Source organism: Mytilus californianus, unplaced genomic scaffold, assembly GCF_021869535.1.
Source record: "Mytilus californianus isolate M0D057914Y unplaced genomic scaffold, xbMytCali1.0.p SCAF_20, whole genome shotgun sequence".
Lineage (NCBI taxonomy): Eukaryota > Metazoa > Mollusca > Bivalvia > Mytilida > Mytilidae > Mytilus > Mytilus californianus.
In genome coordinates, this window is record NW_026262669.1 from 2,207,950 (window position 1) to 2,224,488 (window position 16,539).

Consider the following 16,539-nt stretch of genomic DNA (forward strand, 5'->3'; position numbering starts at 1 on the left):
CCTGCTCCACAAGTGGCACCCGTCGTGTTGCTTATGTTATTACAAATCCGGTAAATAGTCTAATTCGGTAAGTCACATTCGTGAAAAGGGAAGGGTATTGTAGTTACGACATAAGGAACAAATCCGATATCATCTGTGAAACGGTTATTCCATAACGGTCAACCAACTCCGGGTTACAAAAGTTATGTCAAGTGATTAAGTACTGTGTGTTTTTGTGAAAATAAAGAGAGAAGTATCACAACACGTCTTGTAATTCATTGATCGTAAGATGTTTATTTCTACTATGTTTGTTCCTCGTTTATTTTTTTTAGCATAAATGAGGCTGTTGTATTTTATCTTTTGAGTTGATATCCGTTTTCTTAAAAATTTCATGTGAAGATACCAAGACATTGCTGATAAAACTTCCGTATCAACTTCACAAATATTACATGATGGTCTTGAAGTATAAAATAAAGGTACTAACCTTATTTATCATCTTAATTACGTGTTATAGTGTTCTTTTATTTGTCTTATATATTTTTAATCATTACTGTTTAGTCCATTTTTGGTATATACTTTTGGCGTGGCAAAGTATTTATACATCCCACCATTGTGTTATTGTGCTAAGGTAATTTTTGTATTCTTGTCTTTCATTTTTGCTTATCTTCTTTGTCTATAGAGTGCCTATATGCCATTTTGATTTTGTTGTTGTAATAGTTATTTGTCGTTATAGTGTTGACTACTGTATCCCATTTTTGACATTTTTACCTATTACGTCTGCTCACACATTATTGTCAATATAATGGAATTCTATATGACTGTCATTCAAGTGAGAGGTTTAGCTAGCTTTAAATCCAGAGTTAATCTACAATTTTCTACATAAGGAAATGCCTGTACCAAGTCAGGAATATGACAGTTGTTTTCCATTCATTTGATGTGTTTGAGCTTTTAATTTTGCCATTTGATAAAGGACTTTCCCTTTTGAATTTTCCTTGGAGTTCGGTATTTTTGTTATTTTACTTTTTTCTCATTTCATCATACTTGAGCCTCTTATTATGTAAATGATGAATTGGTGATTGGCTCTATCCTAACCCCAAAACGTCACCAAATTAATAAACTATCGGACAAGTAAATGTTCTAAACCCGAACTTGATCGAAAATCGAAATTTGAAATAGAAACACGTTTTTCATTGCTTAAGATAGATGAAACTATTGCCTGTTTGAACAACACTGGAATTGAAAACTAAAAGAAAAAAGCCATAAGGAACAACACTCTGAAACTGTGTCCTACTCCACATGTGACACCCGTCATACTGCTCAGGAAATTAAAAACCCGACGATAAGTCTAATTCGGAATTTCACATTCGGGGAAAGGAAGACGGATTTATGTTACGATGATTGGAGCATATCAATCGTCATCTGTGAAAAAGATATTTCCTAACAGTCAACCACCTCGTGATGGCATCCGTAACATTTTCAAAGGAATGATTTTAATTTCATCATTGGAACACTTGGTTCAAAAGCTGCCAAGAAACCAATATAGCAAATGGTAGTTCAGGAAATCGTATCAACTTGACGATATATACTGTAGAATATGACTTTTATTATGGTTAACACGGAAAGGAAATACGAGAAAGTAGGAAGTTATTAAAAAAGTTATCATTCTCGTATAACTACCCATTTTTGACACCCCAGTAATATTGCTGCACAACAATTCATTTATATGACTAAGAACAAGTAATCCGTATCACTTTAAACGGTAATGGTTTACTTTTATAAATTGTAACTTGGGTGGAGAGTTGTCTCATTGGAACTCATACCACATCTTCCTATATCTAATAACGTGTTTAAAATAATCAATTTTGTAAATGTAACCATATCTCTTTATCGTAGTATACAACAAATAGCATCAAAGTACTGCCATTCTCTTTACGTTTAATTAAAAGACGAATTAACGATATAACGTTTAACGAGCATCGACAATTTAACCATAACAAGAGACCTGGGGGACTTGGTTACTCATAGAAGAGACACACTTCTGTCAAAGAGAGGCGAAAGATACCAAAGGACATTCACACTCATCAGTTGAAAATGAACTGACAACTCTATGGTAAAAAAAAAAGAAAATAAAAAACCAAAAGACAAACATTATACAAAACACAAGATAGGAATTAAAGGCTGAACAACACGAATAGTGGTCAAGTTGTAAAACTGATGTCTAAATTACACACCCGCTTTAAATCAAATCGTCGTATTTGTATTAACACCGGATGTGCCTTTACTCATACACTGACATTTTTTACCAAAACAAAATTTGCAAAACAGGTGTTGCATGTACAACAAGAGACATTTAACAGGCCAATATTGCTGTCAACGCATACACTTTTGCTTTTTGTAGGTGTTCAGTACATTTCATTTATGAAGGTTTGTCATCAGGCTTGTATATTGAATATTGATTAACGAGATTTGCTTAATACTATTCCCTGGTATTTCATTTTCTTATTAAAAAGCAATCCTTTGGCTTGACCTTTCAGTTTTTAATGTCTGTATAACGTTGCCTTGATATGTAAAATGAGAGTATATCATCCTGCTACATCTTGTTTATCAAACTGACTATGATCGTTGTAGTTAGTTTATGTTTGTACATCTTTTTCTAAAACGAATCAATCGATAATTGATTAATTGGCAATGAACGTCACTTTCAGCACTATTGTGCTATTTTGGGATGTCATTTTTTATTGGCGAAGGTAGCCGAAGCGACCAGTGTGCATGAGAGAACCCCCGGCCTTTGGTAGGAAAACTGACAAAATTAGTCAATTATGATTTGAGTCGAGCGCACCTGCCTTTTGCGGGATACGAACTCACGACCTCAGTGTTGACAGGCTAGTGATACAGTAGTTTGAGTACTTAGCATATACAGCCACCATGGCCCCTACGAGTCAACCGAACATAACTTTTTATTGTATTGATATGTGTTTTATTAAATTTGTCGTTCATGTATTCATATTAAATGTTTTACAGGCAGCCGATTTCGATTTATTTTAGAACCCTTGTATCGTTGATTTGTGTTTATCGCTTGTTATGTTTTTGTTGTATTTCAAATGTGATTTGTAGACGTATATATTAAACTTTGTATCAAGGAAAAGTATAAATAAACGTTTTACCCGTAAAAGAACTTTTGTTTGTTCAAAGAAGCATTTAACGAAATGGTTCGTACTGTTGACTCACTTGTTTCACTTTTCAATTTTTACACCCAATACTGTTCCAAAACTAAACATGATTTAGTGTCGAATTTAAGGTTGCATGCATACGGATTGAAATGAGTTTGGATTCTTGACTTGCAAGCCAATACAAAAAAAAAACAAAAAAAAACGCCATTATATTTAAATTTTTTTGTCTAAATCGTCCAGTGTAAAATATTTTATGTATGTTCAGGACGAGAACAAATTCAGAATAAATACATTAAGTAGTCTACTGGAGGCCGTCCGGGTTGATGAAATTGAAGTGCAACAGAAAAATTATGGTTTATTTGATAAGAACAGAAATGGTACCTTGAAGCAAGCCACCTACGGACCCTTCAAACAGTAGTTTCAAGAGTTCTTAACGTGCATAAATTGTGACACTCTCTTTACATAAGGCATCGAATCTAACGTCCCTATTCTGACCGGACTTGATTTCGTATTTGTAAATTCCGCACAACCGAACGGACGCTCTACTATGGTAATGGCTTCATACTGTCAGAAAAATATCTGATTGACCATATTTCTATTCCCAGTCATCCTTGGGAGTGTATACGTTCAAAACGTTACCATTTGATATAATATATAACATTGATTGTTGTCCATCAAATAAACTTTTATACAGCAACGCCACATTGACAATGACCTTATATGATATCGAGTATAAACATTGCAAAAAGGAAAAGAATAAAAAAAAAAAAACATATGTAACTTTATCAAAGATGGACTGAAAAGTATTTAAAAATATATATTATGAAAGAATATTTTTTTCTTTTGATTTTAAAATGGCTGTTTTAAAAGTCGTGTCGAATCTCTAATGATCAATCAAGTTTAATTGTGTAAGCATTATCAATCAGAATCAAAGTGTTTCTGATTACATCTTAAGGTATAAATACAGATCTAAGCAGTCGTATCACCACACTTGCTTAAAACCATCAAACAAAAGTAGCCATGGATATGATAACTTTACTGTTGTGGAGTTTTGTCGCAGCTGCATATAGCACGGTGAAATCTGACCAAGGATATGGTGGTAAAAGAAGCATTGGGCATGTCGGTGGTGGCAGAGGATTGGGATCAGGCGGTGGTGCCGTAAGATTGGTATTAGGCGGAGGAGGAGGATCCGGCGGTGGTGGAGAAGGAAAAGGAGGTCAGTTTATGTAACAGTAATTGTTTTTTTTTAAATTACCAGTACTTAATTACTACTTTGATATATAACTGAAAAAGAATCTCCATGAACTATAACAGGATCATTATTCTCGAATATCAATTAAGTAAGGCATGTTAAATGTCAATTATTTAAAAAAAAATCATGTTATGTCTTTAGTGAGTAAGATAAAACGTTCTTTATAGAATCGTGCATCAGCATTATAAATTTATAAATGAAAATGGTTGCTATGTTTCCTTGCAATTTCAATTGGAATTGTAGAATATTTGTTCTTTTGCATTTACTGTCTAAATCAAAACGTTTATCCTAGTAAAGCCTGTACGATATTTAAAATAAATTTAAATTTAATGAATAGATATCAATAAATTTCTACAAACGTATCGACCAGATACACCAATTTCATCATGAAACCTGTATATCTCTTATCATTAACAGTGGCCTAATACTCACTCGTCTTATGATCATTATTTTGTTACTGATGGGACAGTAGGTTTTAAACATTGCTTCAAAGTAAGTTACATTATTTTTAATGTCAGTCATTTGATAATCGATACACTAATATACGTTTTGAATACAATTCTATGAATGTTTGCCATCGTTTTATATAGATGGGCGCGTGTGGTGTACCTGTCGTCCAGGACAATGTCTAAAAGGAGAATTTCGTTTGGACAAACAATGCAGACTTACCAAATTGTTTCCTTGGAAATGGTATACATGCTGCAAGGTGTTAAAAGTAACTAGCCGTAGTTACGCTGGAGGAATCAGTGGTGGAGCTAGATTTGGAGGTGGGGCAGGATATGGGGGCGGAGCAGGATATTTCGGCGGAGCTGGATATGGTGGCAGAGCTGTATATGTAGTTAAATCTGGATATGGTGGCGGATCTGGTTATGGAGGAGGAGCTGGATATGGTAAAGGATCTGGTCATGGAGGTGGTGCTGGATATGGAGGAGGATCTGGATATGGCAGTGGGAATTCATATATTGTTGTGGCAGATGGAGGTTCCGGTGGAGGTTCTCGTGGAGGATATTAATACTAAATATGTTTCGTCTGACAACACAAATTATGTTTAAAAATGAATATAAATTGTCGTATGTAAAACTACAATTAAAAATATTTTAATGCATAATATTCTTTAACTATTAATGGCAAATCAAACATCTTTTTGGTCAGGACAAGGTTATATACATTATAATGTTTTCACTGAAAAAATCAATGCTACGGATTTATTTAAGAAATTCCTTGAATGAACATTTTGTACCTCAAACCAGAGTTCAAATTTGTATCCCTGTAGGTTTTGTGGAACGTTGATTAGATGTGAATATTATTTTATGCATACCATGCATTATTTGATTTCCTGCATTACAGTGATTACACAAAATACCACACCCGAGTTTTTAGAGGCTTCTTCAACTTGATATTAAAAGATTCTTTAAATTTTCGACTTTTTGCTTTTTTAAACATGATAAAGAAACATTTAAAAAAATTATGACTATTGAATGTGAAAAAACACTTGTTTTCCTAACGTTCCTAACTTACATCGAGCATCCGGACTTTTTGTTTGGTTGAGTTCGTGTTGCACAGTCTTAAGTTTTTTATTTTGTGTTTTTTAAATTGTTATGTGTCCTTTGGTCTTTTGTTGAAGGTATGTTCTCGGCTTATGAGTTTGAATGCCCCTTTGATATTTTTCGCTTCTCTTTTTAAATATGATTTATTCATTATATGTTATGCGTTGAACGTCTTTATTCATTTTTTGGTCTTTGAATTTTGAAAAACAGAATGCATGGTTAGTTATACAATGTTAACGTGTCTAGACTAAAGAGAGGAATAAGTCCTCTTTCTAAGATCATTAACGTTTAAAACGTGATGATATTGTCTAGACTTCGAATAATTAAAATTAAGGTAGCTAATTTGCAAAACAAGTTGTACTTCTTCAGTGTTCTTTGAATGATGATTTTCTGTTCAAATGGTAGTTCAATTTGACTTTGTCAATCAGAGATAGATGTAAACCAGAGAATAATTACATATCGAACCCAATTTAAATAAAACAACACATATAAAGCTACGACAACAGGATTTGTACTATAACCATCGAAGATATAATCATGTGCAAATCTCATCTTCTCAGAGAAGCGTTGTTTTTTTATGCATAATGGCATGTGGACGAAAATGTACATGATGTGTTACAATATCTTATTTTGGCGAATTTAATAACATATATTATCTGAAACTTCGTTAAGGACAAGATATTAGTTTCAGTAGTTCTGTTTCCTAAAACACAGAACAGAGGCAAAACATCTATTGATGACCGTAAAAAGGCCGCAGGTTTGCATTTATCAAAACCAATATTTATAACACAAATATAAAAGTAGACAGAATATAAATAAGACTTCGAACGAACAATAATATCGGATGGAACATTGAATACTAAATATACATGATATACAATCTTCAACAAAAATCGAAGTTACTGTTTCATATAAAATGTATCCTCACTAAGTAAAGAAAATTAGTATGTACCTCTGCCATGAACTATATTCGCCTCTATAATAAACATCGAGAGATGAAGACCAGAAGGATCTTCACATTCCTGTGTCACAAACCACTTTAGGCTACTGGACTACAACATGTACAACAAAGTTCAATGCCACGTACAACAAGCCCACTTTTTGATTGAGGGAGTTGAAACCTAAGTTTTTTGAAAAGTTTTGTAGGATATGGTAATATCAAGTTATAAATCATGTCAGTATCATTACACTGACTACTTAGCTTAACTAACTGTCTACCAGCTGAGGTATCGGACAGTGTTATTAAGATAACTGTCTTTCGCTTAAATCTGCAAATTTTGAGACCAATTGTGTAAGATTGGTTTATTTGAATACAAAAACATAAGTGATTTATTGCATTCTTAGACTGTCATAACAAAAACTAAATAGTTGTTATTGTTCAATTCAAATTTTCGACTTGGCCATATAATGAGAGATACTGTGACGGCATGGCTTAGTGGTAATTTTAACTACATTTGTAGTATGTATTACGTTCGTTTGACTTCAAAATAAAGTTACCAAATTGAAACTAGTTAACCAAAGAAGATGGGCAAGACTAAAGGAAGTTTTCATATTTTATTGATGCTTCAAGAGTACATGTAAATAATTAGATAATGGAGCAACCGTTTGAGTTGTACTCTGTACTAAACATTTATATTATAATGGCTACTGCATATGAAGAAATATGGGAGAAATCTCCACTTGGCTCAACTGGCTTTCATACTGTCTATATACTAGTATTATATTATTTCGGACAGTCTATATATCATAGTACACATACGTGTAGTCAGCCATAGGTCAGTTCACTGACCGGCATAAATTATAGCATATATTTTATAAACTCTTCAGATGGTTCAATCATAAATTCTTTTAATGCAAGTAGCTCATCATTTTCATTTCTTTCTATGTAAACGTCATTTACTGCCTCACAATATCCCGGAATAATAAAATGATCTGCTGCAGTTACTTTCCTAATTATTTCAGATTTCTTAACTTGAATACAAGGTAAAGAAAAACCTTTTAAATTAATCACCCCTTTGTTAAGTAAAATATATGCAGGTCCACCCTGTTGCCTTTGCAAAATATCAATTCCCAATAGACATTGATCTTCAATATTAGCCACTTCTGTTTCTGCCACTATTTCTAAAGATCCTAATATATTATTAAAATTTGTTTGCCTAATTACTAAACACTTTCTCCACTAGCACCCGTTAATGGTGAAGTTTTTCTTAGTTTAGGGCGTTGCAATAATGGAATCTTATTAAAAATCTTCTCTGATAAGACTGTTTTACAAGCCCCTGTGTCTGCAGTAAAGATAACATCAACACCTTGTATAAACCCTTTGACATATATTCCATCAGGCATTTTAATGTTACCACTTAAATTAAAATGTTTAATACAATATTGCTTTTTCTTATTATAAATTGTGTGGTCACTTTCCTATTGGACCTTCCCCTGACCACTGGGCTCAGTCCTTTCTAGTTTAACTTCTTTTTATACATGTTATATCTAAATCCGCTATTAAAGCTTTGCCTATCATTTCTTTTTTCTTGATTCTGGGTATTTCCCCTTTTCCAACAATTTCTAGCTATGTGACCCTCCTTTCCACTACAAAGCAAAGTTCGTATGTCAGACTTACTTCCCTTAACATTATGCCCTAACTGCTTATAATCTTTATCAAAAGTTTCCTTGTCTTCCTTCTGGCTATTTAAATTCTGAAGTACTAATTTTACAATTGCTTGTACCCTTTTATCTTCACTACCTGGAGCACTTTCTAATTTATTTCCCTTTAAACCCTCATTTTTTTCTTCTTTTTCTTTTGCAACTTTATGGACAGTTTGTATGAGTTGTACCCCCTCCCTACTGTCTTCATCTGAACTATAATCTATTTCATCTACAGGGTTTACTTCTACTTTCCTAGTTTGCCGCCTAGGCTTTCTTTCATAGTAAGGATCAGATTTTAATAAGCGTGCTTTTGTTTCAACAATATTGACTACATGAGCAACCGCCTCATCAATATCATGAGGTTCCTTATTATATTCTACTTGAAACCGAGCTGTGTCATCTTGAAGCCAATCGAAGAACCTTCTTAATACATCTTCCTTTCCTAGCGGGGTAAGCTTGATCATATAAGCGTTTCAACTCAGCAGCATACACCTCTACTGATTCATGAGGGTGCTGATTTCTATGACTAAATTTAACCCCAAAAGTTTTTGAAGTTCCAATAACTCTATATCTACTATTCAATTCATCAATTAACAAGTCATAGTCTTGTCTTACTCTTCGAGGTAATTGACCATAAGCAAAACCCCTGCTTGACCATGCAAACTTTGCAGTAACTCATCTAATCTATCATTTTTATTCCACCCCCTTCTATCAGCTACTTCACTAAATCTACTAAACCAGACTTTCCATGGTTCTATCCCACTAACAATAGGTAATTCAACCTTAAATTTAGAATTTAAAGAGATATTGAAAGGTCTATCTAAGCTAGACGTCCTGTCATATGACCGTAACCTAGGGTCATATATTTCAGTATCTTCATCAGAGCTAACCTCATCATTTATTCTTGCTGATTGACTTCTGGGCAAATAACAATCCCCTTTATCTGATTTTTCTCATATTTTTAGGGAGTTCCTTTTAAACATTTGTTAGAGTCTGAGTCAAACAATTATTATTTTTCATACTTTCAGACATAACATTCTTGACTTCTGATACAGAAATATGAGCATTAATTTCTGGCAGCCTAAAATCATTATTGTCAACATTGATATCTGTATTCAGCCTTTCTGCATTAATATGTGACCCTGAAATTGAACCATTAATAATATTTGGCTGCACTTCTAAATCAGAAGACAAGTGTTGTTGCACCCTATCTTGATCAGGAGTGCTTTCTGGTACTTCATTCTTATTTTGCTTCATCCGTAAAGACTTCCTGGTTCTACCCATCTTTAATTTTCTAACTAAAATAAATCAATGTCAAGAATTTTCTTTTACTTCAAGAACGAGTTCGTATCTCCGGATCCAAGGTTCTACCTGTTTCTTCAAATTACCTTTTGATAAAACAAAATTTGTATTAGAAAAAAAAATCTTATTTATCTTTTTAATTAAAGTAGCTTCAATAATTTATGACAAAACTTCTTGTAATCATTTATTCCTTGCTTCTTTTATAATTAATTGATATAATATATATCTCTATGGCACTTTGAATATAAAGATTTCAACAATTTTCTAGTTTTAAGCAAATTTCGTTTCAAACATCTCTAGGTTGAACTAATTCGAATCCCACATCTGACACCAATTGTGACGGCACGGCTTAGTGGTAATTTTAACTACATTTTTAGTCTGTATTACGTTCGTTTGACTTCGAAATAAAGTTACCAAATTGAAACTAGTTAACCAAAGAAGATGGGCAAGACTAAAGGAAGTTTTCATATTTTATTGATGCTTCAAGAGAACATGTTAATAATTAGATAAGGGAGCAGCCATTTGAGTTATACTCTGTACTAAACATTTATATTATAATGGCTACTGCATATGGAGAAATATCGGAGAAATCTCCACTTGACTCAACTGGCTTTCAAACTGTCTATTTACTAGTATTATATTATTTCTGACACTCTATATATCATATAACACATACGTGTAGTCAGCCATAGGTCAGTTCACTGACCGGCATAAATTATAGCATATATTTTATAAAACATGAGCGCTCCTCTTGAATTGTTTTTAGAGGTATTTCTCTAATCTACAGAGCCATTAGCAGCAATTATGTATACGTTATGTGTAACAAACTTCAATAATAACTAAAGATATTATAGGATTAAACGCCTTTTTAAAGGAGTTTATTGGTGTATAAACTCGACCAATTCACTCACAAACAAATAAAAGTCCGAAGGAGTTTTATGCTATGTTTGTGAGTGACTTGGTCCAGTTTTTACACCATTAAATTCCTTTAAAAATGCATTTAATCCTTATAATTCTTTAAAATTGGAGATAAGGAATTTATTTTTCCACACTCGTAACTTCTATCACATATTAATTGTATATCTGTGTCATTGAATTGGCCTGGCGCATGAATATATTTGTTGGTTAAAGCAAAAATATGTACTCCATGAAATTTGCTATCTGATAAAAAATAAACTACAAAAACACTTATTATTATCCAAATGAATGTTTTGTGTTTATCATTTAGTCAAACGATTAACTCGAAGTGAAAATATTTTTATTTAACGTCGAGCCGGATGTGTTATTATCGCCGCCATCTTGTTTACATTGGTTACAAAAAGAAATTCGGTCAACGTCGTCTATCGAAAAATAAACAACGTCAAAAACAACCTCCGGAAGTCTTCTCGACCAATCATATCAACGTATTCTCTAATATGCAAATCATATAAGAATTATTTACAACTATTTGCACTGAACATGTTAAAAAGGTAGATTTTTCAAAGTCCGACCCCCCTTTTTTATGTAAATAAAAATATCATTCTACTAAAGAGCTCAAATATAGCACAGGTGACATATTCTCCCAGCTTAATTCACTTTTGTAAAATTAGCAATAGGGTTATTCCATATACCGAAGTTACACAATAAAAATTTCGAATATTAAGGTTTATTCATGATATTTGAGTCTTTAAAGTACACCCTTAAACCTTCATATCATTTGCAAGATCTCTGCAACTATATAAAAATACATGGCCCAATATTCTGTAACTTCTAGAGAAAAGGCCCAAGCTCAAAACAAAATAAACATTAATTTCTCTATTTTTCTCCTTTTTCTCATGTTCATAAATTTACACAGCTATTGACCATAGTCAAACCTACCCTTTTCTGTTGATACTGCACAAAACAGCACAGGTATAACTGAGGGGAAGCAGCTTCTTTTTACTACTAGCTTAACCAAATTCGAACTTTTCCGCTTCTGAGCTTTTATATGCCAGCACCAGCAGTATAGGTAAATGTAGGCCTTATCATTAGTTCCAACAATATTCTCCGTACTCTAATAATCACGTGACCATTACTTGTTATGTTATTGAATCTTTCTACACTTGTATTTATGTAACATTGAATCAAACTAATAATAAATTTTATTATTAAAGCTATATAGTTTGTCAGATTCATGGTTTGAAGCGTATATAGATCAAAACCGAACTGAAGCTATCAAGTTGACTAGTAACAACATCAAGAAGAAGTAGTATTAGAAGCGAGTACTTGATTTCCTTTGCAATGTGAAACCAAAAATGACCACTAGAACCTCAATATCTGCTGTTCTAAACCAAATACGATATTACAAACAACAACGACAATTTCCTGAATATTGATACGATATAAAGTAAGCATATAAATACTCCAAACAACATGCCATTATCTATTCTATTATAAATCCACCCGTTAACCCGTTTCGATCAGACGACAGATTTCAACGACCATTGAACATATTTATCACATAGCAAAGATTACAATAACTCTTGTAGTAAAATTTTGATAATAGAATGATATTGCAATTGCCATTGTTTACTTGTAGCAAGAAAACTAGTTGGATGACAACATTTTTTTCTTTTCATTTTTTTAGAGCATATTATAAAACCTATCTTGACATATTATATTTTAAAATTTGATTTGATCAATGTTGAGAGATTTATTTTTTTTTAAACAAAAAAAGCTTTTTCATGAATAATGGATGCAAAAATTGGGCAATTTTACACGACTTGTAGCTTGCAAAATAGAATTGTGACCCATACATTGTATTACATCTTTGACATAACCATGATCAAATCTACTTTTTTGCAAAGTATAAGAAATTGTATTTGAGGAATTTCACCTTAAATGACTTTTTTTTACTGAAGAACTTTTCGTGATTTACCCAAAACTGTAAAACCTAAACAATTGAAAGGCAGGGGTGTTTAATTAAAGTTGAAATGAACACCAGTTGATGAATACTTTATTAGTTTACAAAACTGCAAATTTAGAAAAAACAGAGGTAACCAAGGATTATAAGGTACCGCATTCCGGCTTTTCTTTTGTACTAATGTTGTCTTCCTATCTTTTCAGTTTTTAATCAATATTCTAATAACGCATTAACTTTCTTAAAAAAACTGTATCTGTGTAAGACAAAGACTTGAAGGTGTATATTATTCTTAATCGTTATGCAAACGTAGTGTGAATGAGTTCAAAAAAGTGTCGGCAGATAGAAGGAATCATTTAAAACTCAGTACTCGAAAATAAACAGACAACGCTACGGTCAATAACATGGTACAGACAATGACAATCTTCGTTGTCAACTGTGGTATTCCATGATAGTCAACCAACTCGTAGTGGCCATCGTAAAACATTCGAATTGAAGACATAGTTTCTTCGAAAAATGCTTGTACCAAGGAATGAATTTGACAACTGTTTTCCACTCGATTCATTGGTTGATAACTTTTGATTTTGTCAGTTGTGATGGACTTCCTCTTTTTAAATTTACTTTGGAGCTCGGTATTTTTGTTAAACTTTCTATTATTTGGAACCCTATAATTGATTAGCTTCCATGCAATCAGCAAGTCTTTATGTAGGAAATCAGGATATGAAACTAAATATCGTATCAACTGGACGAGATATACACCACATGTACATGCTACTGTCTTCTACTCCTGAAATGTGATCGGTTTTGTACTTACATGAGCAACACGACGGGTGCAAAATTTAGATCATGATCTGTTTATCCTTCCGGAGCACCTGAGATGACTCCAGGTTATGATGGGGTTCATTTTGCTTAGTCTTGTGTTTTCTATGCTGTATTTAGTATACGGTTGTTTGTCTTTCGCCTCTATTTAAAGAAAGTTCAACAGGCTATCAAACTGAAATGCATGTGCACTGTTCAAATATGTTACAAACGTATATTTTCTCAACTTGTGTTTATATTTAGAAATTTTAAGAAACTACTCTTTAATCCTAGATAAATTAAGCTGTTTCTTATGTTCTTTTTAGTCATATAGTTTTTCGGTTCTAAAACATCAATGGCTTTCAAATATTCTGCTTTGTGTGTTCCGGACGAAGGTAAATCCAAGAAAAGCTCTCCGACTGCAGGAAATTTATAAAGTATTGTTTTAATTTTCTTACATATGTAAGACTCTTAATAAGAAGAAAAAGCTGCAACAGTCCTTAATTGATTGAACCATATAATCAGTAAAGAGTTCTTTAATTCTGTCAATAAAAAACAAACAACAAAATACTAAAAAATACGATTATTTATCTTCATTTATTTCGCGGAAGGCAATTTCATTTGAAACGAAACAAGGCTCTAGATAATAATAAAAATACATAAATACATTTTTAACTGATTTATATGTATTCTCGATCTTGTATAAAGTTTTAACTGAAGTTCAATATATCTTATATAGACTGTTAAGGACACTATCAAAACACCGTGTTTAACTCAATGTGAACACGGTTCTATATATTCTGCACAAAAGTATACAAGCAAAGTAGTCAGCATTTCATCATTGACAAAACATCTCTTTAATACGTTTGTTATCTGTAAATTTACTGTTTATGAAATGTTGAATTTTCAAAAAACTACTGTGTGTCTACTCCAAGGTAGACATTGCCTTAAACGTATTTATTACTTTGTGAAATTGTTTGGGTGACAATGCTTTTTGACTGCCTGTTACATTTGTCCTTGATCTTTGTACACAATCAGAAATATGGCAGTTAATTTCCAATCGTTCTGTTAGGTGATATAGTTTAACGTTTGATTTTGTAAAGTTTTATGGACTGCCCTCGTTTTGATTATAAATTAGACTTGACTTTTTTTGTTAATACTTTTTGACAAATATTTACAAGAACAGAGTCAATGCCTTTGCTTGTAGTTTTTTCGTTTTTCGGGTATAACTAACCCAGTAGTTATCACTCCTATATTATCATCACCGAGACTTTCATATACTGTATGTTTACTGTTCATACAGTGTTTAATTCGAAGCACTTATGTTTTTTCCACAGGATAGGTGACCGTAGCAGTATATTTTGGAACGTTTTGATGTCCAATTTGTTGAACTTCGTTTTTGACGTTGCCGTGCATATTTTGTTATCTATGATCAATTTATCTATAAGTGTTTGTTTCAATAGCAGCTGGTGAGTTCTTTTATGCAAGGGATTATTTTCACCTACACCAGACTATATAGTCAAGCAGACCTTTCATGTGTATTATGTGATTAGGCACCTATTGAAATTTCACAGGTGATTTTCAAATCAGTCGACACCTGGCCATTGAGTAAAGCACTCGTTTGTGATGAGTTTAGAGTTAGTAAAAGTCGCATTTGAGCATCAGAATTGTCAGTTCAGGACATGGATATCCTAAGGCATATTATTACAACACTCAGGTTAGACATTTATACTTATTCATATAGTACATTGAGGTCTATTTTGCTGTCAAGGTGATATTTCTTGCTCGCGGTCCAATATGTCCGATAATTGCTATATTATGCAAATGTATGGATAAAGTAAGTATTTTGTGGGTTCAGTATTTATTTTGCAGGGGTTTTTAGGCCCGGTTTTTGTGTGCGTAGAGTATGTATTAAATACCGTCGACTGGTCGGTGATAATGGTGATAGAGATACAAATGGTGTCATTGATTATATAGTATCAACTTGATGGTTGCTGGTAAAAATTACAACGTTTGGAGTCGGTGAATAATATCAGTTAGAAATATATAAAAAGTCCGTTTAATATGTAAAAGGAATCGAGCAGTCCGGGCGGTATTATACAGTTTCAAGTCATCGTGGCTCATTGAAGTTAATCATTGCAGTACAATTATATAATCTAGTGTTCTTTTCGTCAATTAAGAATCAACCAAAAATGTGTGCAAATAGTCATTTTCTGACCGTTTAATATTAAAAGAAATTCAAGGGGAACAACCCACAATTTATACTACAGTACGTGCATTGTTCAACATTACCGGAAAGTGTGCAGAGTTGATGGTGGTGTGCAAACTGAAATCGTTTAATATTTATGTGTATTTCATAACATTATATTTAGTTCTGTTTCATGTGTGTTTATTTTGTTTCATTTGTGTTTATTCATTTCATTACTTCATTTATGTTGAATTTGCTTTACTTTAGTTTTGTTTATTAAATTTAAATTTAAATTTAGTTTTGTATAACATTGGCCATTTGACAATCCAAAGAACATACTTCGATACAAGAGAAAATAACAAGAAAAGATAAATTTATTGCGTCGAATCACGGCAAATCACACTTGACGTCACAGGCTGCACAATGTCATTTGAACTTTGTTACAGGGCAGTAAACATGGCGGTCACTTGCACAACATATTGAAAATGAATTATTGCATGCGTTTCATTAATTCTGCTTTAAACATGACTTAAGCTGTTCAACCTTTTCGGTCCTTATACATCCTTGGCTTTCACATATTCGGCTTTGGGCGTTCCTGATGAAGGTAAATCCAGGAAAGCGCTTCGGACGCATGAAATTTTTATGTTGTTTCTAGAAAGTCTTATTGAACCAGTGCTTGTTAACAAAAATAACTTTTTTTATTAATTTCGCATGACCGAATTTACCCTTTTAATTCATTGAACATAGTCTGATTAAAGACAGATAATTGTATGTCTTGTTTT

General features: G+C 32.7%; 1 protein-coding gene across 1 annotated transcript; it reads left to right on the forward strand.

Annotated features, from left to right (window-relative positions):
- Window positions 1-4,149: 4,149 nt before the first annotated feature.
- On the forward strand, window positions 4,150-5,509 carry LOC127731645 (uncharacterized). The gene is made up of 2 exons (XM_052240399.1): window positions 4,150-4,365; window positions 4,992-5,509. The coding sequence occupies exons 1-2, from the start codon at window positions 4,170-4,172 to the stop codon at window positions 5,411-5,413; spliced, it is 618 nt and encodes a 205-aa protein (XP_052096359.1). The 5' UTR covers window positions 4,150-4,169; the 3' UTR covers window positions 5,414-5,509.
- The last annotated feature ends 11,030 nt before the right edge of the window (window positions 5,510-16,539 follow it).